At 33.2% G+C, this 26,781-nt stretch overlaps 2 protein-coding genes across 3 annotated transcripts; one reads left to right on the top strand and one right to left on the bottom strand.

Moving 5' to 3' along the window:
• Window positions 1-4,570: 4,570 nt before the first annotated feature.
• On the top strand, window positions 4,571-22,549 carry LOC114374921 (calcium-transporting ATPase 9, plasma membrane-type-like). Its single transcript, XM_028332645.1, has 33 exons — window positions 4,571-5,026; window positions 5,118-5,234; window positions 5,312-5,351; window positions 5,715-5,833; window positions 5,923-6,054; window positions 6,170-6,259; window positions 7,155-7,224; window positions 8,905-8,975; window positions 9,046-9,129; window positions 10,141-10,218; window positions 10,297-10,368; window positions 11,930-12,013; window positions 12,126-12,208; window positions 12,302-12,410; window positions 12,485-12,540; window positions 12,656-12,698; window positions 12,808-12,891; window positions 13,644-13,781; window positions 16,830-16,895; window positions 16,976-17,074; window positions 17,309-17,419; window positions 17,734-17,901; window positions 18,310-18,369; window positions 18,583-18,747; window positions 18,931-19,047; window positions 19,901-19,999; window positions 20,581-20,718; window positions 20,819-20,919; window positions 21,090-21,135; window positions 21,259-21,393; window positions 21,833-21,940; window positions 22,051-22,142; window positions 22,244-22,549. Exons 1-33 carry the CDS (start codon window positions 4,805-4,807, stop codon window positions 22,356-22,358), a joined length of 3,312 nt encoding a protein of 1,103 aa, XP_028188446.1. The 5' UTR covers window positions 4,571-4,804; the 3' UTR covers window positions 22,359-22,549.
• A 718-nt stretch (window positions 22,550-23,267) lies between these two features.
• LOC114377469 (protein MANNAN SYNTHESIS-RELATED 1-like) lies at window positions 23,268-26,362 on the bottom strand. Of its 2 annotated transcripts, none has more exons than XM_028335991.1 (6): window positions 26,116-26,362; window positions 25,665-25,800; window positions 25,524-25,594; window positions 25,369-25,454; window positions 23,993-24,566; window positions 23,268-23,832 (listed from the first exon to the last, which is right to left on the bottom strand). In XM_028335991.1, the coding sequence occupies exons 1-6, from the start codon at window positions 26,218-26,220 to the stop codon at window positions 23,575-23,577; spliced, it is 1,230 nt and encodes a 409-aa protein (XP_028191792.1). In that variant the 5' UTR covers window positions 26,221-26,362; the 3' UTR covers window positions 23,268-23,574. The 2 variants fall into 2 exon arrangements, with proteins under 2 accessions (XP_028191792.1, XP_028191793.1); XM_028335992.1 differs by having other exon boundaries at window positions 25,665-25,794; window positions 26,116-26,361.
• Between the last annotated feature and the right edge of the window lie 419 nt (window positions 26,363-26,781).

Here is a 26,781-nt window from a genome sequence, read left to right as displayed (position 1 = left end):
TGAAAGTTTTTTTCACATAGATCGCATATATAAAATTTTATATTAATTTCAACTCATTTGTTACCTCATTCATATAAATTAAAATCAACATAATATAAATATTTCAAAACATACTAAAATATGAATCATTTGATTATATTCTTGTTGTTGTTCAATTTTGACAAAATTTGATATAAACGATTTTGGTAATATGTAGATATAATTTAATAGTTTGATCAATAAAAATCACGTTTTATATCAAGTTATAAAAATGATGTAATAGTTATCAAAGTTACACCAATGTGTGTGCGCGTATCAAGTTATAATATGTTACTTAATAATAAGAGGATTCATATTGGTTCGATGAGGTCCAAGGGAGTTTATGTGTGATTCTCACGAGTCTCTAAGTTGATCTTTGAGTTCACCTAAGCTATGGTAGGATGCCCCCAATGCATTAACACCTGGTCAAAAGGTGGGGAATAGGTATGAGGATCTTGGTGCTCAAGTTAAAATGAGTAAACGTTAAGATAGTTAATGTTTAGATGTACTTAGAGTATATATTGTTGTTGACTTTTTTAGGTCTCCCTTAATAAGATGGATTGAGACAAGATCATTATTTTATTTATGATAAGCTTAAGATTATCATCTTCTAGAAGGATAATAAAAAGCCTTTGAATTATCCTTCAAATTGATAGGTGAGGCTATTGGTAATACTATTGGAGGCAATCCTGAGCTTTTATGGGTTATTCATGTACTTGAGCTTTGATTGGGAAAGCAAGCCTTATTGAACATGGATTGATTCAAGTCCAGAATAATAGTCCCCCAAGTTAGTAGCTAATGGTATCACGAGGTGTTGACTTGATGATGCGTATTTGGCTCTGGATGTTTTTCAATCAAATCTTGAGCAATAGTCATCCATGTCGACAACTCGTGGTATTATGAGATGGTGATTTATTAATATTTTTATGACATGTTGACAAGTTGTTCTAGTCAATTGTCGTGTCATGTTTAGACTCGATTGTCATGGATATGTATGTTGTTTCCAACCCCAAGGCTTTGTGCCTATATGTGGTTGGCCCATCATGACGGTGCTCATTTGACATTGTTAGTTGTTCTTTGGTTATTTGCTTATGCCTACATCATGTAGTGCTATAATTTGTCCTACTTGTTAATCTAGTTGGATTATTATCTTAGTCTTGTTTTGGGTCCATACACTACTTATTGTGATGAGTTTATTTGGGCTTTGAACTTACAAGTTTGTTGAATTATTGTATTTCTATAAACACAAGAATATATTTTGAACATCTCCTACTTTTGACTTTTGATTTCTCACTCATATTTGATTGACGAACTTATCATTATTATTATATTTTTTTATCGACAAATATTAATTATTAATTTTTAGTATTTATGTTTATAAACTGTCAACTTAAGTCATCATTGACTTTTTTATTACACCATTTGCCTTTCTTCCTTTTTTTTTATAATATACCAATGGTTATAGGCTCTGTTTTCTCTTATTTTCCCTGTTGTTATCTCTACCATTTCACATTTTTTTCTTTTATTGTCGGTTTGATTCTCTTTTTGGCCTTTGAATTTGCATCTTTCTTCCAGGTAATGACTTGATTCTAGTTTCATTTGTATTTTTAGCATGGCACGAGGTGGGACTTTTGATGGTTAGGTAGGTCTTATAGTCATTCAATTTTTTCCTTCATCCTTTTGGTCTTCTTGTGAAGTTGAGTCTTTAGTATTTAAAAGGCAATAACAACTTACTTCGACTGACGAGGGGATGTTGTGCACTCCACTTGTGATGTCGCCTCTAAGAAGTGTTCCTTTAGCCTGGGATTTAGGGGTGGGAAAAATTATGGTCTTCGTGATAAGTGTAATTGAATTGACTATGAGGTAGTGGAAGCAAGTTGTGAGTGAGAGTTGAAGGCTGATTTGGATGAGTTGCTCAATTGGGTGATGGTGGCTCGTGCTACTAAGGATTAAGGCAAATAGGCTTTTTCCTTGCTGGGAGGAATAAGAGTATTTTCTCAAAAAGGAATGTTGAGAATGAACATTTCCTACCTATGTTCTTTTAGGTAGTTCAAGGTTAAGCCTTTGTTTTTTCCCCTAAATTTTAGAAGGATTGCTTTAATCGCCTTTTCACTTTCTATTTCAAGATATTGTTGTCTTGAAAAATGTTAGGAAAAAGACATTTGTAGCGTACTTGGTGTCCCTCAAGAATTTAAAGCATGGGTAATTTTTTCTTAGCTAACTAAAATGGACAAAAATATCTTTGTACTCCAAAAGGTCATTTCTGTTAGATTTCATCTTAAAACCAATTGGCATTAAGTGAAGTTGCCCAACAGATATATAAGCCGCACTCCAAGGATTGAGGCAGCCGATGTTGGACTTGGGTATTTCCCAATACACCCCCTTCACGTCCCGCACTTATTGGGCTTGGTGCGTGAACCACAAATGGTGGGTACTCGTCGTAGCGGAAGGGAAGATGAGGTCCCAAGGTCAGAACTTGCTCTGATACCATGTTAGATTTCATCTTAAAACCAATTGGCATTAAGTGAAGTTGTCCAACAGATATATAAGCCGCACTCCAAGGATTGAGGCAGCCGATGTGGGACTTGGGTATTTCCCAATAATTTCTGCTTTCCATTGTTTGGTATCGCAAGTGTATAATATCACCAAATAATAAAATTTACCATTCTCCTACAAGGACTATGTGTTTCACTTTGCAATTTTCACAATTTATTTGAAATTAAATCAAGAAGTACTAATTAAAGGAAAAGTACACATTTCAAAATGATTTAAGGGATTGAAAATCAAATTTGAATTGATCAAGGAAAAGATTCTAGAATTGGGGTTGCAAACAATAATTTCAAATGGATTAATTTCCTTATCTAAGGGTTTCTATTGGTTTTTTTTGAATGAAAATTGATTCATCACTGTTATAAAAATGAACTTCAATTACGATTCTACCAAAATTAATGTCATAAAAAACATGATAATAATAGTTGCATCATAAATTTTATACCCTTTTAAGAACAAATACATATCGAATTAAATTTACTCATTTTTGTGATAGTTATGTTTAATTAAATTCATAATGCTCTTTGTTAATTCATCTATTAACATACATTTTTATTTAAAGTCTAGGTTTTTTCCTGTAATTCCAACCATTAGGTTAACCATTAAAACATTTAATAGTCATCAAAGATTAGGTCTCAGTTACAAAAAAAAAAACTACTCAAGCATAACCATGAAAAAAAAGTTAAAAAGAAAGAACATTCGAAACCGAAGAAAGAAAGAGTTTGCTTCCACTCTTAAGTCATCTCCCTCCATAGGATTTGGTAAGTTAGCAACTTGCACCCAAGAGTGTAGAACAATTGTAGTTATAGTAGTTTGTTAGTGTACACCTTCTAAAAAATATGTGAATTTACGATAGCAAATCCCATAAACATTTATTAATGTATATCCACTTATTTTTTAGAAGTACATGTTGCACTCGGGAGCATTTTAAGATTGGTTATATATATATATATATGTGGAAAGATTCACTTATTTTGAGAGTAATTTTTTTAGAGTTATTCTTAATGTCATCATTTTTTTATATCTAATGATTAAGATTAATTACTTATTATAATCATTAAATTTTAAAAAAATAAATCGTTAGGATGAGAAATAACTTCAAGAATTACTTTTAGAATAAGTGGATCCCTTATGTTTTAGTCTTTACAACATCCCTTCTCCTCTCTCTACTCTCTTTATATATAATATGACTCATGTGAGAACAATTTCTAATAGACTTAATTGTATTTTTTATCCAAAACTTTTTATTTTTTGGCGAATTTTATTTACAACTTTTTAATTTGACACATTTTGCTTCTAAATTTTAAGGATGTTGCAAATTTTACCCTCCATCATTTTACTACTAACATAATTGCACTTTCTACCCCTTATTATTTTTTGGCAAATTTTATCCCCAATATTTTAATTTTTTGGGGGAATTTTACCCCTATTTTTAATTTTTTTTTTGGAAAAATTAATCTCAATTTTGTGTTTATTAATGGATAATTGATAAAGGTAAAATTTTAAAAGTTTGTTAAAAAAATTGGGGTAAAATAAGCCAAATTAAAAAATTGAAAATAAAATTCACCAAAAATTAAAAAATTGAAGATAAAATTTACCATTAAGCCTAAAATCTAACATAACCATTAACTTTGTAAAAGATTCACCTTAAATGTTTTAGTCTTCACAACATTTTTGATTTTATCATTTTACTCCCTTACAATGTAAGGAATTTTTTGATAGAATAAAAAAAATTATAATTTTATAGAAATTAAAAGAGCTTACAAAAAATTTCACCTCAACAACCAAATTAATCATAAGGATTATGCTTGCTAATGGGGAAAATGTAAGGACTCAAAGTGATTGTAAAATTTGACTGGACTATATGAAAAACTTGCTATTTTATATGTTTATATATAGAAAAAACATATTTTAATAATAAAAAAATTATAAATTACGATATGAAAAGGGGCGTAGAGGTGGCGGGAAGGATATGTTTGCAGTTGTGTGTTCCCAAACCTCATGGCTTCTATATTTAGAATAGAAGCAATTGGAGAGAGAGAGAGATGTATGAATGAGAATTTCCAGCAATAGAAATAGAAATAGCATTGGCCAACTATAGGATATAGGAAAGAGGAGAGAGAGGCAGCATTGCGTTGGGTTGGAGCCGGAGAAGGGGGAAATCTCAGTCAGGACCACGTCTAGCCTGCATTCTTTGGAATTGAATTGTGATTTGTGAAGGAAGGAAGAGAGAGAGATGAGTAGCAACGTTAACATGGCCTCCACCTCGCGTGGTTCCACCTCCTCCTCCAATGGCCTTCTCACCGTCACCATTGCCGGCAGCAGCAGCAGCCACTCTGACGACCCCACCACCAACGACAGCGACAACGATGAAGACGAATTGCTCGTTGATCCTAACGATCCTTTCGATATTACGCATACCAAAAATGCACCGCCCGAGTCCCTCAAGCGTTGGCGAGTAATAATAATACTTAATCTCTCTGCATTCAGTTAATTAATTAATTAATTTTTCTATCTATCTTATCTTATTAACTGAAATGCATTTGCAGCAAGCAGCTTTCGTCCTCAATGCGTCCAGGCGTTTTAGATACACTCTTGACTTGAAAAAGGAAGAGGAGAAAGAGCAAAAGAAAAGCATGATTAGATCCCACGCACAAGTCATCAGAGTGAGTAATTAATGTTCAATCTTAATTTATCAATTAATTCATTCTTTTTCTTCTAATCAATCCAATTCTTCTATTAGGCAGCTTTGCTTTTCAGATTGGCTGGTGAACGGGAACTAGGTATGGTATACTTCACCTTCCTTACCACAATCTTTCATTTCTCACCCTGACCCTGCCAATACCTAACATATAGCTATGCATTGTTAGAAAAAATAATTTAACTATTCTGCGGTATTCTATTTTTATGTGGATACGCCGTACTTGAACTGGTGAAAGACAGAAAGTCGTCCACCATTATAGAATTGCTGTAATACCGAATCTTGGTTTCTTGTTTTCAATTAATTTATTTGTTTTGGTTTCTTCATATATATATAGTCTTATAGCACTACATTCACCTAATTAACTGCATTGAGTTGTGACTAGTGCTTGTTTTAACAAAAATAGTACTAGGTACCCTCTTTCACTTAATATTTTGGATTGTAGTGACAAGTTCAGCAGCAGTGGCATCCCCATCTCCAGTTGGTGAGTATGCAGTTGGGCTCGAACAACTTGTTTCAATGACTAAGAATCAGAATATTTCTGCTTTACAACAATATGGAGGGGCAAGTCTACTTCAACACATTTTTGTTTGCGACCTTGTGTTGTTGAAGTGATCTGCTTTGCTAATATACTCCAGTGGTGTCTTAGTCAGGTTAAAGGCTTATCAAATTTACTAAAATCAATTCCGGATAAGGGGATTAATGGAGATGATGCTGATCTATCAAAGAGGAAAAATGCATTTGGAACTAATACATATCCTCGGAAAAAGGGGAGAAGTTTCTGGGTACATTCTTTATGATCTAATTACATTCTGATATTATTAATTCTCTCTGGTTGTTGATGATGAATCAGTTGCTTTGCTATGCTGATATTATTAATTCTCTCTGGTTGTTTTACAGAGGTTTCTATGGGAATCTTGGCAAGATCTGACTCTTATAATATTGATTATAGCAGCTGTGGTGTCATTAGTACTTGGAATAAAAACAGAGGTGCGATTAACACCCTTATTTGCTAGTAGTAATTCTTATCAATCATAACTGTAATAGTGGGTTCCCTGTTCAGTCAAATTAAATCACCTGTTTTCATTTGACGTTCCCTCAATTAAAAAGTAACAAGTGACAAATAAAATTAAAGGGAGGGCATTACTTTTTAACCTCCCATTACTTCTTAAGTGGAGGGACAAGGAATCTGCCATATCTGAGCATGGCATACTGCATAAAAATGCAAGATAAAGTGAATTCACCACATTTCAGCCACAATTCACTTTATTTGTGTTGTATAATTTATTATTAATTTATTCTACTTTTGAAAGCTGATTATTTCATCTTATTTCCCTCTTTTTACACTCTTTTGCTTCTTTTTTTTTCCGGCCTTCTTTTTCGCATCAAAATATTTTCTCACATGTTTCAAGAGATAAAAATAAGTATAAAAATATACGGAAAGGATAAGTTTTTTATTCTATGGCCAAATTACATATTGTTGATAAATTTATTAATTTTTATAACAATTACTTTAAATATTATATTTAAGATAATTTTAATTAGTTAAGAATGTAATTTTTTATACTTGTGTGAAAATTAAATGATAATAAAATATGTGAAACGATTATTGCTATTTTATATTTTTATTTTATGTATTTGTTATATTATTTTAACTCCTCTTTACAATTTTTTTCCTCCCATTATTCAACATTTGACTACGTGTACAAAACAAAGTGATTTGAAATGAATATTTTTAAGTGTTTATTTCGAGACTTGCTGTGTCTCTCGTGCATGTTTCTTCATGGTGCTTGGTATCACTGTAAGTCTGTACTGTTTCTTACATTATATTGACGTTGACATCGTTCACGAATGTTTATATTTTTCCTTTATCTCTAATCGCTAGGGCTTGGAAGAAGGGTGGTACGACGGGGGAAGCATTGCTTTCGCTGTTTTTCTTGTCATTATAGTTACAGGTAATTTATTTAATAGTTTCTTTTTGTTTTAATGAATAAGATGTAAATATTGGCAAAATATTTCTACGTGTCTATTCGGCTGGTTTGGAATTTTTTTTGGTCAGCCAAAAAGGAATATTATTAACAGGTACCAGAAGTAACAAAGACCATTACATGTTGTATAACAATTACAAGTGAAGCCCCCCTGCAGTTATATTTTCCTGCATAAAATTCCCTCATTACAGTAAGAAATAATTCAAGTTCCACATCGGCTAAAAGTAATCCCACATTAAAATATATAAGTAAGGGGCAATCCTCACTCCTAGAGCTAGCTTTTGGAATTGAGTTAGGCCTCTCATATGCATCAAGTCCAAGAAGTGCTTGGCGTCTTCTAAAAAGTAATCTCACATTAGAATATACAAGTTAGGGGTCAAGAGACTGAAATAAACTTGTATCCTTTCATAAAGGACAATGTCCTGAATACAGGTTGGAATATGCTCAAATATCTGGTGACCAGCATAAATTTGCGCCTCCCTAGCTAACACATGAGCAGTGCAATTGGCTTGTCTCCTAAAGAAACTTAACCCAAAGTTTGGAAAAGAGATAAAACTATTCTTGCACATTTGCAAATACCTCCTAGATCTGTATTACTGAATCTGTTCACCAAAATAGCATCAACAATGCTATAACCCAAAAAAGACAGCCAATGTAAGGCTTGTAACAGACCAATAGCCTCAGCTTCAATAGGCAAAACAGTAGCAGCAAAACAGAGAGACTTGATTAATGACAAACTCGTCTCTATCATTCCTAATACAGAGAGACTTGGCTACTTGTACTTGGGAGCTGTTTTTTTTTGTTTTTTTTTTCAAAATACCTTTTTAGAAATTAATTTCCGAAACTTATTCTTAGAACATGTGACTCATCACTGCTAATGTATAAAAACAATTACATTATAGAAAGTAAATTTTATATTACAGAAACTAGTTTCCGTATAACCTTTGAAAATGAAAAAAAAAAAAATCAATACTATCTGCGATGGCTTTAGAGAGAAGAAAATAGAATTCAATGGATGTAGATCAGTTGGTAACTCCACACTGAATTTGTGGGGGAGAACCTGAGTTTGATTCTCCCAAAATACACTCTTGGGGAGAAGAGAGAAACTTTAAGTGCGACCAATCCAGACTGAAAATTAGTCTCATAACGGACCAAAAGGACTGAAACTTGTAGGGATACCTTGGGTCTGACCAGGGAGTCAAAGATCCTAATTAAAGTATTACCAAAAAAAAGAGAGAGAAAGATGAGACGAAGGATGCAAAAGGAGGAGGGTAATTGTTTAGATTGTTGTCATATTATTTATTTTTTCTGTTAAAAATGACAATGTCTGTAAAATAATTTTTCCTGTGTTATGCACAAGTGACCGTCTGGAATAACTTATTTGTCCTTGAATTATGAATGTTACTTTTGGCATTCTGTAATTTGTATATTAATTAATCTAGTACAACTTTTAGTTTTTGAAATTTAAGGATGAAAGGGTAATAAAATATTTAATATTTTGAGAATTTAAAAATATTTAACATGTTTTACTTAAATAATTAGTGTATGATTTAATAAAGCTTATTAGAATCCCTGAAGACGGAGGTCAGGAAGGTCTCTAATTTATTCAGATAACTATGTTTTTACTTTTGCCTTTTTGTTTGCCAGCTGTCAGTGATTATCGGCAATCTTTGCAGTTTCAGAACTTAAATGCTGAGAAACAAAATATAAAATTGGAGGTGTGTGACATTATACTATTAAAACATCTTGTGGAAGTTACACTGAGCATGTACTTTGTACTCATTACAGGTCATTAGAGGTGGCAGAACAATACAAATATCGATATTTGATATTGTTGTTGGTGATTTAGTGCCCCTTAAAATAGGAGATCAGGTGAGTTTGCAAAGTATTTCATTTTGTTGCTCTCCAAATTGAAGGTCTGTTTGTTTTTAAGTTGGGGTAGAATTGATTTTGAATTGCTGAATAATTGAGATGCGTTTAAATTAATCTCAGCCGTAAATTTTACATTTGAACATGTGCTGTGGTGGGAAAAATTGATTTTAGTGTTTAACCAAACAAGCACTGATGAATGTGAGTGTAAAGATTCACAACTCTTGGATTATGAAAAGTATCCTGAAGCATCGTAGTAGCATTTTGGATATCCAATCTATATGGGACAGCATGCTAGAGAAAAATCGATTTGGTATGAAGGAGGTTTATAAAAGTCTTTGCACCAACACTTCAAAAGTGCGCTGGCGTAATCTGTTTCGGGGGAATACAGCGAGGCCTAGAGCTCTGATGACTCTATGGCTTGCTTGTCATGGGCGGTTAGCCACTAAAAACCATCTGAAAAAATTTGGTATGATTGAAGATAGTAAGTGTTGCTTTTGTCCTGCTGAAGAATCTATTAATCACTTGTTTTATGGCTGCCCGGAGCTTAAAATTATTTGGACTAAAGTTCTTGATTGGGTTCAAATTAAGAGAGTACCGCGTGAGTGGAATGATGAGTTAGAGTGGTTAATTTCATCCACAAAAGGGAAGGGAAAGAGACATGCAATTTTGAAACTAGCTGCTGCTGAAACTTTATATGGAATCTGGAGATACCGTAACGATAAGAGTTTCGGTAATACTATTGATAATACAAAAATAGTGGATAATATTATAGATATGATAGTTTACAGAGGTTGGTATAGTGGGTATCTTAGAGATCATATAGCTAATCTTATGATGGGTTAATTTTTCTCTGGTTTGCGTTTGTCCTTTTTGGTGGCTGGATCCTAGCGATCGCCTTGTACTTTTCGGTTAATTTTTGAATCAATACATAGTTTGTTTAATTCAAAAAAAAAAAACAAGCACTGACTAGTTTTCTATATTCTATGTGAACTACTCTATGGATGCTCTCAGGTTCCTGCCGATGGAGTTGTAATCACTGGTCACTCTCTTGCCATTGATGAATCGAGTATGACTGGTGAAAGCAAGATTGTATGTTGTTCATACCTTCTACTGACCTAATTATTAGTTTTTAATCCTTATGATTTTTAAGCAATGAATGTTCTGCAGATTCACAAGGACCAAAAAACACCTTTTTTGATGTCCGGTTGCAAAGTAGCAGATGGAATTGGTGCTATGCTGGTATAATGTGATGTTATATCCTGTTATGCTACTCTGCCTGTTATTTGATGAGAAGTCTGTGTTGACATAAGCATGATTGGTTTTATGGTTTTGAATTATTTTAGTGCAAAAAGTCTCTGGTTTATGAAGTTAGTTCACATGCTACATTCTGATCTTATGCAGCAAGCATGCTAATATTTTTTTTAACTTAATGATATGCTGGCTGCACTGGCTGATCATGAGAACGCGGATTGTGTTACCTTGTTGATTATTGTTAGCATATTTCCATATTATCATTATTATTTGGTTTGATTTTAATTTCTATTTTCCTTATTATCTCTCAGGATTAGTTTCTAGATTTCCTTATCTTATGATTTATTTCCTTCGTTAATTAGGAGTAACTAGTAAGCGTCTAGTACAATTATAAATAAGGATTAGTATTTTGTCTTTTATATCACATTGAATAATACATCAACACAAATTTGCATAGTTTAGACTTGGTATTAGAGTTATGGTATCCATTTCTTGGGAATAATTCCTCCTTTATGTCATAATGAGTTCATGAAACTTTATTATCAATGAACCATGACCTTTCATTTTCGAGTTTGGTCACTTTGAATTTTCAGTTTTAGGAAACTATCCTGCAATGCCTTGTTGCCGCCATTCCAACTTCTTTCCACAGATTGGATCTGTTTAATTTTGTCTCTTCGCAAATATGCTTTGTTTAGCCCTTCTTTTTTAGTAGATTGGCTCAATTTATCAGCATATCTATTTTGTAGATTGGATTTGTTCCCATCTCTGACCTCAAATAAAGTCTAATCCTCTCATATGTGTAGTATGGCGTTGTCTCCACTTCCAAATGTAGTTTGACTGTCTTGGATCCTTCATGCAGTCTGACCCCATCTCTACCAATCAGATTTGACCTTGCATGCTTCTGTACCTTTGTTTTCAAACTCAAGTTGGTTCCATCTGCTCCTACTTGAGTTTAAGGGGGAATGTTGGCATATTTCTCTATTATTATATTTTTTTATTGCCATATTTCTATTTTTCCTTATTAACTTTTTGGATTAGTTTTTGTATTTCTTTTTTATTTTATGATTTATTTTTTTTATTTTATTAGGATTAAAAGTCTAGTACAACTTTAAATAGGAATTCGTATTTGGTCTTTATGTCACATTGAATTTGAATAACATATCAATACACACTGCAAATAGTTTTTTTCTCTCTCCTTTTCCTCATTCAATATCTAAATCAATAAAAGTGTTCTAAATTGGTAATAGATTTTTTTTTTTGAATGTGAAATTAATTTTTCATTGGTTTCAACTGCTTCCTAGCATTTTTTTTAATTATTATTCTATTAGATTGCTTGTGTCTTTCTAATGCAACAAATTTGATTCTTTCATATTTCAATAATTATTTTATTCAAATATAATTGTCATTTTGCCATTCATGGTCCTTATGGCTATGTGCAAGTTTTATGTACTCCTATTTTGATGATTCTAGTGGCATATGTTTAAGCACATGAAACAAATTTTTTCAGAATGTTACTGCACCCTGACTTATTTTTTACTGTCATCTGTAGGTAACTGGTGTTGGTATAAATACTGAGTGGGGACTGCTGATGGCAAGTATCTCAGAGGATACTGGAGAAGAGACTCCATTACAGGTTCCCCCCTACCCCCATCCAAAACCAAGAAAAGGCTGTTGCTTTAGCTGTACCTTAAAGAAGATAAATGTCACGTTTAAACTTTTAACATATTTTTAGTGACATTTAATAGGTTCGTTTGAATGGAGTAGCAACTTTTATTGGCATAGTTGGGCTTACTGTAGCTGTTTGTGTCCTTGCAGTCCTGTTGGGAAGGTAAACATCAGTTGTTATTTTGTTGGCTATGAACTTATTAATACTAGCTCAGTGCCAACTTTGACTAGTTGTGTAATGATTTTGGAATGCTAGATACTTCTCTGGCCATTCGAAAGATTTAGATGGAAAAGTACAATTTGTTGCTGGAGAGACTAGTATTAGCAAAGCAGTAGATGGGGTCATCAAAATTTTTACCATTGCAGTAAGTGTGAATTCTGAATTATGTTTTGAAACATCTTTTGTAATAGTTTTTCTACTCAATATAGAGCCTTGCAGGTAACAATTGTGGTGGTTGCAGTGCCCGAAGGTCTACCTTTAGCAGTTACCTTAACGTAAGTAAATGTTGCTAGTTATTTCCTTGTACAACACAAGACGTAGCCAAAACCAAGCTGTCTGATGTTTCATTCTAATCTGTGTAATTTTCCTCCTTGACCACACCCATGATAGTTTGGCATACTCAATGCGGAAAATGATGGCAGACAAAGCCTTGGCAAGTATCTTTTTGTTCTCCAACAGTCATCACAGTATCTACTAAATTTTGCAATTATTTGTTAATTTTCATATTCAGTTTTGGAACATATTTTCTAACTTTTGTGCAGGTGAGAAGGCTGTCCGCATGCGAAACTATGGGATCTGCTACAACAATTTGCAGTGATAAGACAGGAACTTTGACCTTAAATCAGGTGGGTTCTGTGGCCAGAGGGTTGGATAGTCCAAGAGGAGCTATGGCCATAATTTACATTTATGCATATGAATAAAAGCTCCCAAGAGTTATCTAATTGATGCGGCTCTGTTGGTATTGGTTTCATAACAGATTGGTCATTGCTTTTTTCCAAAAAAATAATTGCTTTCTTGTGGTCCACTGCATGCTATTTTTAAGTAAAAATGCAAATGGTTTTCATAAGCTTTTTTGGTACTAGGTTTCTAGAAATTTAAATAATCTAGCTTCATGAAGATTAATACCATGAGATTTTATTTTGTTTTGTTTGCGCTTTGCTTCCACATGCTAGGCTGCTATATATGATCGGAAGAACAATGCATTATGTATTTAGAGCTAATTTGGAGAAAGAGACCCAGGGGAAAACGGCTTGGTTGTTGTTATATGGAGAAATAGAGAAGGAACTCATAAAACATATCAGCAGTTCAGTAAATGGCTTCAATTGTATGATAGATCCATTGGGTCAAATTAGAGGTACAAGAACATGGATAAGAAAAGAGAATGATGACTGGTACAGGGTTGAACCTCACCCAATGCCAATTGAGATCAAAGCTTGGCAATATATTCATAGTTTTTGGCAGACATAATCTATCTAATAGTTTTACAAGCTGTTTGCTCATTCTGCTAACACCTAGCTACCTGCATTTTCTTACTTCATTTTACTTGAAATACTTGAATTATCAGTATTTGATTGTAACTTATTTTTTGGAATTATAGATGACGGTAGTTGAGGCATGTGTTGGAAGGAAGAAACTAAATCCACCAGATGACTTGACAAAATTGCATCCCGAAGTTTCATCTCTGATAAATGAGGGCATTGCGCAAAATACAACTGGCAATATTTTTGTGCCTAAGGTCTGCCTTTTACTTGACAACAATGTCTAAAATTCCCTTTTATGTTGAGACATTTGGTACTAGATTAGCTCAAGATATTCCCATAATCTAATACTAACTGTTTCTCATGGTTTGATTGGATTTATTGTTCGAGAATGGTATCTTGCATGTGATTCTTCAAACACACAAATGCATAGTAGATGCTTGCATGCGTTCAGTTGTCTTCTGGAAGATCTGGAACAACTGTAGTACTTCATTAGAATTTAGTACATTGAGGACAATTTGGAAACTGAGAGTCTGAAACTGATGAAAGACTAAATAGTATTGATTTCACTTGAACAATGCTCTAGGTAGATACAAGAGATTAGAGAAAATCAAGAAGGAATTATCCCTTAATCCAAGGTGCACGTGCGAAACTAAAATCCTAATCCTATGATATGACAAACTTCCCTAAATTTTAGCTATCAAGTGATGGTAGTATATCATATAAAAATTCAATGGCAATATAGATCATATGCATCTAGCTTGTTATAGATGTATGCAATCCAAGGACCCGGCAAAGACTTAGTGAAGATGTTTGCTAGTTGATCTCTCAAATTCATAGAAGATGTTCTGATGATGCCTAAGGGAATCTTCTCTTTGATGAAACGACAATCAACTTCTATATACTTAGTTCTCTCATGAAAAATTGACTTAGTGAAGATGTTTGCTAGTTGGTCACTCAAATTCATAGATGTTCTGATAATGCCTAAGGGAATCTTTTCTTTGATGAAACGATAATCAACTTCTATGTACTTAGTTCTCTCATGAAAAATTGACTCTGAAGAAAGATACAAGGGTGATTGATTTTCTCGAGCATATACCATAGGACCAACCTCACAAAACTTGAACTTTTGAAGCAAATGCTTTAGCTTCAAGGGGTCACAAGTAGTGTGAGCCATAACATGATACTCTACTTTTTGCTCTCAATCTTGCAACAAAGATTGTTTCTTAATGATAGATGAGATCGTACATATATCCTAATAAAGAAGGAACACACTAAGAGCATCTTTAGTAAGAGTTTTGGCACAGGATCTTAGGCTCAAGATCTCAAAATGTGAAGATCCAACACTAGAGCAACAGCCAAGATCTCCATCGTGTAGATCGGTTCTTTTGGAAGAATCCTGAAGATCTGTGCCACTTAAAAAAAAACATTTTTAATCTCTCTCTCCCTAACAGTATTTCAAGGGAACCAACAAATAAATAAACAATGAGGGAGAAGAACAGAGAGGGGGAAGAAGGTAACAGAAGAACCAATCAAGAACAACAATAGGGAGGCATTGATCTAAAAGCATCTTTAATGGTGTTTTTAAACTCAAGAATCCCTTATCCATCAGATCTACCACTATTTGTGTTCAAAAGCTTTCCACACCGGAGGTTGGGTTCTAGGAGAAAACCTTCCAAGAAATTTTTTTTTTCATACATCTTATGTGGTATCATGAGACCGACAAAAAGTGGTCTAAGAATCCAAAATGAGTTCTTTGAGTAAAGATGCTCTAAGAATCCAAACATAAAAAACAATATCAAAAGGAAATTCAGCCCAATTGTTGACTCTATTAGGAAAAGATACCTTAACATGCTTGCTGAGTTGATAGGACTCACAACAAGGATTGCAAATTCGAAAGTTGAGCAACCATTTGCTTGAAGTTTTCTAAACTTGAATGACCCAAACAATGAAAAAAGATTAGGAGACTTGGTAACAACACAAACAATGGATTGAGAGGGTTGAACGTAGTAAAGAGTGATTCAAATTTAGAGACATTTTTTTAAACTATCAAATAGACATGGAATTTATGAGATTGAAACTGTTTTTTTTAGAATAGATTGAAACTGTTAAAGTGCGATATTATAATCATATTTAAGTGTTATAATATTGATGGTTGAACATTTATGTATTATAGTTTTTTGTTATGAGACATTTTTTTGGTTATGTTGAAGAATTTAATCACCTTTAATGTTATAAATTATGATTTTTTTGTATTTTTTTCATTTATATGTTTTAGTCGTATTTATATAAAATTTAATTATGTATTTAATATTTATTATAAGATAGAATTTAAATAAATTTATGATCAATTTTTTCTTTTCTTTTATTAAATAGGTTATTGAATATGGGTAAGTTGGTCAATTTATATTATTATTTTTAAATTAAACTCACTTTTGTCCAATTTGATAAGATTTAATAGAACAAAAACAATGAAATCCATTTATTTTTTATTTTTGTGCTGGGGCACATCTACGTGAGGGTAATACTTGGACAGAAAGGTTAGCCTCTAATGATATCTCCTCTAATCTTTCATCTCATCTGACTTCACTAGGAATAGAATGGGTTTTCCTAATTAAATAGTCCTCTTTCGTGGGTTTGGTTCATGCCCCCATGCATTTTGTAGTTATTTCTTCTTATTAATATATTTCTGGTGGGCTATTGAGCGTGGACAGTGGAGGGGATGCTGACGTAGTTAGGATGCTCTTTCAGTTTTGTTTTTGTTTAAAAAATGTATTTTTAATTTTTGAACATTCTAAGTAAATTAAATCGAACCTTAGTTATTATATTTCCCATCACACTTTAATATTCAAATAGCTAGTATAACAAGAAGCCAAGATTCTTCAAATTTATATGCGGGGTTTGAAGCTTTAGAATTGAATATAAAAACAACTGGGTCATTGCTATCATTTGTCAAATGTTTTTTCAGTCGCAAGCACTAAAATTTCTCCTGTGGCTGTAAATTTTGTCTGCCTGTGACATATTACCTGATGCAGATAAAGTCCTTCTTAAGTTACTCTAAAAATGGAAGTTATGACTAGGATTAAACAAATTGGATTTATTGATTTGTTTTCACTACTATGAGATTGCACTGGTCTTCTTGTGAATGATAATGATATACACATTGATTGAAGATTCTTTACTAACCTGCACATGTACTTTTAATTAACTGGCGTTACATCTTTGATTCTTATTTCACGAATGTTTGAATCATGGCATTGATATCTATGTATCATTACATTCTGTGCATGCATTTGCTTCCGTAGGATGGTGGAGAGGCGGAGGTTTCAGGGTCTCCTACAGAGAAGGCAATTCTTTCTTGGGCAGTGAAGGTACCCTTACTCCCCCCCCCCCATTTTTTTGCTTTGCTTTAGCTTGGTAATGATTTTGTTCTGTTGAGTCCTCGTGGCAGTTGGGGATGAATTTTGATCTTATTAGATCAAATTCAACAATTCTCCACGTCTTCCCCTTCAATTCTGAGAAAAAGCGAGGTGGTCTTGCTCTGAAACTGGTAATCATTTGATACAATTATTTTCCAAATCATTGCTTATTTATTGTATCTTATAGCCATTATGATACATATCCATCTTATGCGCTTTCAATTTTAAACTCTCATTTTGAACCTATTTAATTTACAGAAGTATATTATGTTTACTTTTCTAATATCGAATCATATCAGTTGGATTTTTCCATCATCTTTCATATATATGATAATCAGAAGTACTGAATGTAATTTGCTTGGCAGCCGGACTCTGCAGTACATATACATTGGAAAGGAGCTGCAGAGATAGTTCTAGGAAAATGTACTCAATATCTTGATTCAGATGGTCACTTGAAATCTATTGAAGAAGAGAAGGTTAGAAACGGCAGTTTCATGTGATAGAAAGTTTGTTGAAGGAATTAAAGTCATTGACCCGAACCAATGGAGATTAAAAAAAATAATTTTTTGGTTGATAGCTAACTAAAATTTAAAATCATATATAAGGCTACCACCAAATCACTTTATCCATATTAATGCGGTAAAGTGTTTTTCAATTTGCAATTATATATTGGATACTAATAGACTATGATTTTTTCAAAACTTAGCGACTCATAGCAGTTAATTAAATTTGCAGTATCTTCCTTTGCCTATGTATATAATATAATATTATATTCATCTATAAATTCCAGGTATTCTTCAAGAACGCTATCGAAGACATGGCTGCTCAGAGCTTGCGTTGTGTTGCCATTGCATACAGATCGTATGATTTAGACAAAATTCCATCTAATGAGGAGGAATTAGACCAGTGGTGCTTACCTGAACACGAGCTTGTCTTGCTTGCTATTGTTGGAATAAAGGTAAAATGCAAGATTCTTTTTCATTGTTATGTGTTGAAGTTGTTGAAATTTGTTTGTGCTCTATAACTTCCATTTCTCTGAATAAATAGTACAACCAGATTTGTGTTCTAATTAATATGCTCATAACATATCAAGTGAGAGTGTATTCTAGAACATCAACTAAGATTAAACTGTCAAGATTAGTTCTTCTCATATTCTCACTTTATCTGTTCTACAAATGTACTTAAATATCACATGTTTAGTGAAGATTGCAAATTTTGAGGTTGAAAGTATTCTGATATAAAAAAAATAGAGTCTGAATATGGTATTTTTATATGCACTTTATGCTTTGGAGCTTACTTTGTCTTTAATACTTTCAAATCAGGCCTTTATCGTCCTTCATCTAACTGCATTAATCTGAATGTTCAGGATCCTTGTCGCCCTGGAGTCAAGGATGCTGTGAAAGTATGCACTGAAGCTGGTGTTAAGGTAATATGTACTTTTATGTTTGGTGAGTATAATTTTCATATCGATTATACAACAATATTTTTTCATATTTAGTTTTCTGTTCATTGAAATCATTAATGGGCAGTGTTGGAATGTGGATTCTGCCTTTATAACTTGCATGAGTTTTTATCCATATTCAATTCCTAAATATAAAATCAAGGCAACCCAGCACATTGTATATCTGTGATCTCACAGGTACGGATGGTTACGGGTGACAATCTTCAAACAGCAAAAGCAATAGCTTTAGAGTGTGGAATACTGATGTCAACTGAAGATGCTGTTGAGCCAAATATAATTGAAGGAAAGACATTTCGTGAACTATCTGAAAAAGAAAGGGAACAAGTTGCGAAAAAGATAACAGTATGGTTCTTTCATTGTGATTTTTTTGTGACATTCATTCCCTAAAAATATTCGAGAATATTATTAATCCACTACTATTCTTACATGCTGTCCTCGCTTATTACCCATACTACAATGAATCCCCCACATGTTTCATATATACTTTTGAATTGATTTGCAAATATTTATATATATTGTATATAGGTTATGGGGAGGTCTTCTCCTACTGACAAGCTGTTGATCGTGCAAGCACTACGTACAGGTGGTGAAGTTGTTGCCGTCACAGGAGATGGCACCAATGATGCTCCTGCACTTCATGAGGTCTGTATATTTCTTGCATGTACAGGTCTTGGGCCCTGAAAATACTTTGAAGTTTTTCTTCGTTTTTTTAGTTACTTTCTTAAGAATACTGCATGGAAATAGTGCACGGACACACATTTATAATGAGTTAGAGCTTCTGTAATTTGTTTTATAACTTTAGATAGATTTGACTCCTCTAAAGTACGGAAAACATCTATTTTTGACATTTTACATGTGCATATATTTTATTTCAATATCAACTATGAATTTTCTAATGATTATTTATTATTGCACTCTATTCTCTAAAGTGCACTTCATACTTTAGAAAAGTCAAATCCTATATTATTTATTCGCAGAGTGTTTTTCTTCTGCTCAACAAATAATAGTAAAATTGATGTTTCTTTATCTTGAAATTAATGAAAAATCAAACCTGTAATTCTATTAGTTGTTTATTTTTTTTTTTAATTTGTTCATAAGAGTTGTTTTCTGTTGTTGGTGGTGTAATTGCTTGTTCTAATTAAGGCAGAGATAGATATATCAAGGTCAAGAAATTACTTAATTGAGGATATTTCATCACAAGTATATTTCAAAAACATTACTCAAGTGAGTAACAAAATAATGAGAGAACTTGTTAATGCATATAATAACAGCTATCATCGAGGAATTTTCATATTAACCATAAAACACCTATTTTCAAATTCATATACGAGGGTCATGCTGAAAAATTAATCATCAAATAACTCAAGTCATGCAAACAGATTGTCTGCGTGCTTAAAAGTTGAAATTTAAAATTCATTATTAAAACCTAGAGTTTATCAATTATATTAATTTCCTTATTATAGTTGATACAGTGCTTTACTATTATGTAATTTAGGCAGATATTGGTCTTTCTATGGGCATCCAAGGAACAGAAGTTGCAAAAGAAAGTTCAGATATTATAATCTTGGATGATAACTTTGCATCAGTAGTAAAGGTAAGCTTGTTGTTTATTCACTTAAGCATGTATTATATGGTTGTCTTTTTTTGGTGTCTGTCATTGGTACAATTTCACATGCTCAACTTAGAAGTTATAAAGTACATTTCTTTAGCAATGATTTCTCTAGCTTTTATTTTATGTTAAATTGTTCTGTAGCTTCCTGAAATTTTATTAGATTTTTAAGTAGGTCATAATAGGTTATATAAGCTTTTAACGTGCTCTCACTGCTTTGCATACTTCTAAAAATGATTAAATAGGTTCTTGCTGGCCTACGACTTATTAGAGTAAGTCAATGTGTGTTTACAATCATGAATCATCAATATGTCATTTGGTGTTTTTGGTAAAAAATTTAAGAATTATTTATAAAATTTATTATTAAGAACTTAATTGAAAAATTAAATAAATTATAAAATAACTTTTAAAATATAAAACCCCCTAAAAACTCCAAATTATATAGATATGTTTTAAAAATTTATTTCACGGATTGATCTTGGATTGAGAAGAGATAAATTTATTTCGTGGAGACACAACACGAGCATTCATAAGATTATCTAAGATGTGTAGTTCTCTTTGTGTAGGTTGTTCGCTGGGGCCGTTCTGTATATGCAAATATTCAGAAATTTATTCAGTTCCAACTCACTGTTAATGTTGCTGCTCTTGTAATAAATGTAGTGGCAGCAATATCTTCTGGTGATGTTCCTTTAAATGCTGTACAGGTACCCTGCCCTCTAATATTGTTGAATGAATATATGATTCAAATTACAGATAGAGTCACATTTACAATACCTGCGTTTACCCCTCTCTTACTGTGTATAGCTTTTGTGGGTCAACCTTATCATGGACACACTTGGGGCTCTTGCACTGGCTACGGAACCGCCAACAGACAACCTTATGCACAGATCACCAGTTGGCCGAAGGTTTGGTTTGGTTTGGTTTGATTGGATCTCTTACTATACTATGAGAATTTATACGCATTTTTTTTATTGCAATTTCTAAAATTATACAAAAACAAGGTTATTCAAAATCCAAATACTCACTTGAAGACAGACTTGGGCTTACTACGATATATCTTATATTTGGCTTTCAGGGAACCCCTTATAACAAATGTCATGTGGAGGAACTTGATCGTACAGGTAAATTCTATACTTATAGAGACTTGTTAAGATCATTCATCATTGAATCGTAGAAACATGCATAGGGCTGTTTAGACTAGATCCTTCCGTAACTGTAGTATTTAATTTGCCATTGCAATGCAGGCTCTCTATCAAGTCATCGTCCTTCTCGTTCTTAACTTCGGCGGTGAAAGTATTCTACGTAATAATCAGGATTCTATAGCCCATACCATACAAGTGAAGAATACTTTAATTTTCAATGCATTCGTCTTTTGTCAAGTAAGAGCATCTATAATACATAGTTATTAGATGAGTTGTTTATCTTAATTTTGTGTCTTTCAATTTTACGTAACTTTAAGCACTCTACAAAAATTCATTCCAATACCGAGATTATTAAAATAAGTCTTTAATTTCATTTTACGGATCCTACAATACTTAAAAAATATGTTATTTATGGTATAAATTTGTTAAGTAATGGTTGCTTATATAAGTAATGGTGCTTACATTAGCAAAGCTATGTCATCTGTTCTGGTGGAAAAAAAAGTTAAATACTATTACTTAATTATTTAAAGTTAAATAACTCACGTAAACAGTCCGATTGGAGATGCTCTAAGTGAGATATTTGGGTTGATGGATTGTACCCCTCTTTATTAATTGGATTCTTATTGAAGATCGAGTTTTATATATAATAATAATGATTATTCAATTGATTTTACAGATATTCAACGAGTTCAATGCTCGAAAACCAGAAGAGATGAATGTCTTCCGGGGAGTGACTAAGAACCGTCTCTTCATGGGAATTGTTGGAATGACCTTCGTGCTTCAGGTGTGAATAGAATAAATAGGCTTGTTAGTTATACTTACTACGTATTATTCTTAATTTTGAGTGCATTTAATTTAATTTCTGACTGACTCTAGCTACGTCAAATTGTTTAGATAATCATCATCGAGTTCCTTGGAAAATTCACAACGACGGTGAAGCTTGATTGGAAGCTGTGGCTTGCTTCTCTTTGTATTGGGCTTGTCAGGTTAGATTGGAGTATATGATCGCTCTCAGTCTCAACTCTCATGAACTTTGGTATATACTTATTTGACTGACAGGTGATTTTACCTTACTACCTTGTAACAGCTGGCCTCTTGCGATAGTTGGAAAATTAATTCCAGTTCCCAAAACACCTCTGTCCCGATATTTCAGGAGATTGAGGAAGTCCAAGTCCCGTGCACCACCACCGTGCAATTCATAGTTAGCTAACAACTCACATGTAATGTAGCAACATAGTACCATTTTTATTCTTCTCCAACATAACTTTATGTAGGAATTTAAACATTAATTGAAAAAACTTACAGCAAGTCAAAATCAAACAATATATAGATTTTTTAGGCTTCAATATTTTTAGTTTAAATAAAACTTTGTTTTAATAGTAATAAAATAAGACGTGTGAAACTTTGTTTTTGAAAATATGAAGTATTAATAATTTATAAATTTCTCATTATTAATTTTATTGAGAAAAGTCTCCCAAAGGTTGGAAGCCTCCTTAATCATGTGCTAGGTCAACTTTTATTGGAGACTAACCTGAAGAGGCCTGACAAACGTAGTGAGACATAACTTTTGTCGTTATAGGCAAAAAATTATATGGCATCCGTACTAGTTTAAGGGAGTACATGAAAACTGGTCTGAAGCTTTCCCCAGAAAAGAATACTCTAACAAGTCTCCTGGATTCATCAAATTAAAACAATTTGGGTGTGTGCAACATAACTCCCCGGAAGACATTCCCGGAGTGATTATGATCCTTCGCTTCAACATAATGACGGTTAGAGCTCAAAAACATCCATTGCTCCTCTAGCCATCCACAGACAAGGGAATCAAGTGGCAGATGCCTTCGTAAAGCATCATAACTAGGCCAATTTAGAATTTTCGATCTATTAGGGCTATTGGCTACTATTTTCCCCATAGTTAATGGTTATTGATTGATTGAGGAATTGTCCCTTCATTGTTATGTCACCAAAAATAAAATTCAAGGGGTTAGTAAAAAAAACAAAGTCTTTTCATAAATGATTAATTAAAGAAGAAAAATTACTATGATTTGATATGATATAATGTTGAAACTCAAAAAACATGTCAGTAATGAAAATATGTATAAAAATCATCCTACTACCAAGAAAAAAATATACCTTTTTATCACGAAAAAGAAATCCAATACATGCGATGCCATTATACCATGGAGATCAAACAAATACATTATCTTTAGTTTCACCACCACCAATTATGATAAATAACCATGAAGGCAACCAGAATTTTACAAAGAAAATGTGATGAATAGAAAGCACTCTGTACACATTTGACGGTGAACCCTTTTGGTGAACGCTTGGAAAAGCAAAAGGTCATAACGGGCAGGTAGTTTGGGAAACTGAGATTGTGTCTTGGAGCATAATATATAAATGAAGTTGTTGTTTTTGCTGCTAACAGTAACAAGAATAAGCAAAGTGGTTTTTGTTGGAGACATAAGGAGAGAGGAAATTGGAGGCAGAAGCAGATGGAGCTGGAACCAGTATGCGTGTTTTTCCGGAACCTATTCTCTTTCCAACTACATTGGCATAAAACAGACCTGAAATTGCTGGTACGAACACATCACTTTCTGCACTTACATAAAAGTCAATCACTTTCTCAAATTCAGAATCTAGGAACCTTTTCTTCTTATCTGCCGGCATGATGGCTTCCTGCACCAACCAATAACCAACAAGGATTTTAGATTTCCACTTTCTAGTTCATACAAAACAATGCTTCTAATTTGTATAATTTTCAATGTCCCAATGGAAAAATGAGTGTTAGCGTAAGCACTTGTGTGTGTGAAAAAGAGAGAGGAACAACTTAACCTACCTTTGTATAAGTCTTAGGAAACAAATCCTTGAGAGAATCAAGGCTGCTATCCCACCTTGATTCAGTCACATAAACTGTGGTATCCTTGTCAAAACCAATCTGCCTAAAAAACACAGCAATCTCTTGTGCATTGTAGCAGCTTTTCTCAATATCACTATTTTGGCAGCCCTTCTTATTCAACATATCAACCCTCAAGTCCACAGCTATGAATTGCCCGTCTGAATTTCGGCTTAAAGTTCTTAGTCTTTCAACCATTGAATCAACCACTTCATGCATTTCTGGCTGCAACTCTAAACTTCCAAACATTGCTAAGCATGCAACAGAATCAGTGTCACCTTTTTTCCCTGCCTTTCTCATGTTTATTGAAGGGAAGTAAGTTGCAAGTCTTATACTTCCCTTTGTTCTGTATATTGGCTCCACATGTTCAGCTATGTAATCTTCTTTAACCCGATTAGGGACTTTCACAGCAGCAATATTCCGTGTTGATATATGAGTAGGAAGATCCTTTGCCACTCTGACCACCCCTTCCATGCTTTTCATGAACACATCAACATCATAAATATCCTCAAAATTCCTGACATTTCAATTATATTAGTTAGGAAAATGTACTTCATTGCACTTAAAAAGTAAATTAGACTGAATTCAAAAATTGAGTTTAACAGTAGCTATTCGTCAATCTACAACTACTTATGCTCATATTGAGCTGCCTCCGAAGCTAGCTTACAATAAGAATGGGAGCTGAAATAACAAGGATGACAATTGGTCCTTGGTTAATGGAGATGCATTAAGCTTTTTTTCTTAAAAATTTAGCCTACAACTTGACCAAGGGTTTTGGCCCAGCCCTGGCTTCCCTCACCTCAGCCAACAATGTGTTAGAATGTTTAAATAAGGGTGGGCGGGGTGGGGGGAATCTAAATGAGGCACAAGTATTAACAAGTAAACCTTATAACAATAAAGAACATAGGAATTTTTTTTTGCCAGGAATTTCAATCTTGTGGCTGATAAATCACAAACTACCCACACATTTCCATGTGATAATTACTTTCATCAATTACACAATTTTTCATAAGGGCAACACAATAGATATCCAGAGAAAGATTAATTAAAACATACTAGCATTACATATGTCAAGGATCAACAATTCCAAAAGGCTTAAGTTCTTAGGAGAAAGGTCAAGGTTGCTTTGTAAGAAAATTTCAGACCCTAATTATTTGCAACCAAAAAAGCAGGAACAGAATATTTCTTTGGCAGTTGAGAAATAAGCACATTTTCATTTAGACTAAGCTATGCAGAGGTTAAAATATGGAGGGGATTAAAATAAACATTTTTTATTAATAGACACCTATGCCAAGTATAGAATGAAAATCAACACTAACCACTTGTCACCAGGTTGGCTTCCTCTGATGTCAGGTATGACAAGTGTTGCCCCCAGACTTCTAGCAACAATCACTGCATCTGCTATCTGAATAAGGCATCACTAGAGTTTCAGAGAATAATGAAATAATAACTGCAATTACATTAGTTAAGTTACCTGAGAAATATGGTACTCTGGGCCATTGGTTAACGCAAAAGTAACAAATCCTTGGGTCTGTTCCACATCATCTGGCACCCATGACAATATAAGTGTCTGTCTAGTATATATGATATGATAAATTCAATTAGTGAGTCTTACCAGCAGATGGCTTAACCCAACACGGTTTTAGGCCATCCGCATCTCCCTTCCAAAGCCCTATATTCTTTCTTACATGAGTAGCATCAAACTTAGCAGTCTCAAAGTTGGCATCCTCCGATCCTCCTGGAAGCTTTTCCTTGTATAGTAAAAAGTAAAAAGCACAAATGAAATGAAGTGAAAAATTGACTGACTGGCAATAAGAATCGAATTCACACCCAACTGGAAGGACTGCCAAGTTCAGATATTGAAATGTGGTTCGACTATAAAGCATTCTTATTGAAAACAATTATGGTCTCTTCTCCTAGTTCTAGTTTGTCAGTGTAAACAAGGGATCTATAAGCTCTGTTGAGGAAAGGCTTTGGTTTTCATTCTTAAGATGAATTTAGTTATACTGTTGTTTCTGGTGTGAGCTAGCAAATGCAAATGCAAATGAAAAAGAGGGTGTGCTTACTTGAAGTGAATTATCAAAGTGGTCTCTTTTGATCATATTTCCAAGCATGACAAACATCGTGAGGGTGAGGACAGCTGCCACCACTTGTCTCAAATCCAATCCCATCTCTTCTTACTTAGTTCCTTCTGCTTCGATCCCTAACCTTTTAAAAAAGGAAGCTTGAGAGAGATTCAATTTCAAGTTTCAGCAAAAGATAAGACCAACGGCAGTGGCTGGAGCAGCCCACAATCAAAACTCACTCTACGAATACATAAATACATACAATGCTAATACCAACTTCCTCACATTTCCCCTATAATTTAAAAAAAAAAATAAAAGAATAAATAGTTACTTTTGTCCTTCAATGTGTAATTTACTAACAAACACGTCCTTAAAAGATGAAAATACAAAATTTAGTTCCTAACATGCGACAAATATATTGGGTTGTCAGCGTAGGAGCATATTTATCATAATTTTTTTTTTCTTTTTATATTCACACTCTGCTAACATGTTCCTCAAAGATAAAAATACAAAATTTAATTTTAAAAGTATAAAAAATACAACAAATATATCCAGACGTTAATAATAGATTGTAACTAATTATTATTATTATTATTATTATTATTATTATTATTATTATGTGTTTGTAATTTACTGTTCCTATTTGTTTAGTACTTATGCAATATA

The sequence above is a fragment of the Glycine soja genome, chromosome 11, assembly GCF_004193775.1.
Source record: "Glycine soja cultivar W05 chromosome 11, ASM419377v2, whole genome shotgun sequence".
Classification (NCBI taxonomy): domain Eukaryota; kingdom Viridiplantae; phylum Streptophyta; class Magnoliopsida; order Fabales; family Fabaceae; genus Glycine; species Glycine soja.
Note: the sequence above shows the minus strand (reverse complement) of the source record. Positions and strands in the feature narration are given on the sequence as shown.

What these genes read in the sequence shown, in the direction of transcription:
- LOC114374921 (XM_028332645.1), top strand. Translation starts at nt 4,805, where the DNA reads ATGAGTAGCAACGTTAACATGGCCTCCACCTCGCGTGGTTCCACCTCC. An exon ending in GGCTGGTGAACGGGAACTAG is followed by an intron (nt 5,352 to 5,714) that starts GTATGGTATACT and finishes TTTGGATTGTAG; the next exon opens with TGACAAGTTCAGCAGCAGTG. An exon ending in TCTTGTCATTATAGTTACAG is followed by an intron (nt 7,225 to 8,904) that starts GTAATTTATTTA and finishes TTTGTTTGCCAG; the next exon opens with CTGTCAGTGATTATCGGCAA.
- LOC114377469 (XM_028335991.1), bottom strand. Translation starts at nt 26,220, where the DNA reads ATGGGATTGGATTTGAGACAAGTGGTGGCAGCTGTCCTCACCCTCACG. An exon ending in TTGGGTTAAGCCATCTGCTG is followed by an intron (nt 25,595 to 25,664) that starts GTAAGACTCACT and finishes CATGGGTGCCAG; the next exon opens with ATGATGTGGAACAGACCCAA. An exon ending in TTCCTAAGACTTATACAAAG is followed by an intron (nt 23,833 to 23,992) that starts GTAGGTTAAGTT and finishes TGGTTGGTGCAG; the next exon opens with GAAGCCATCATGCCGGCAGA.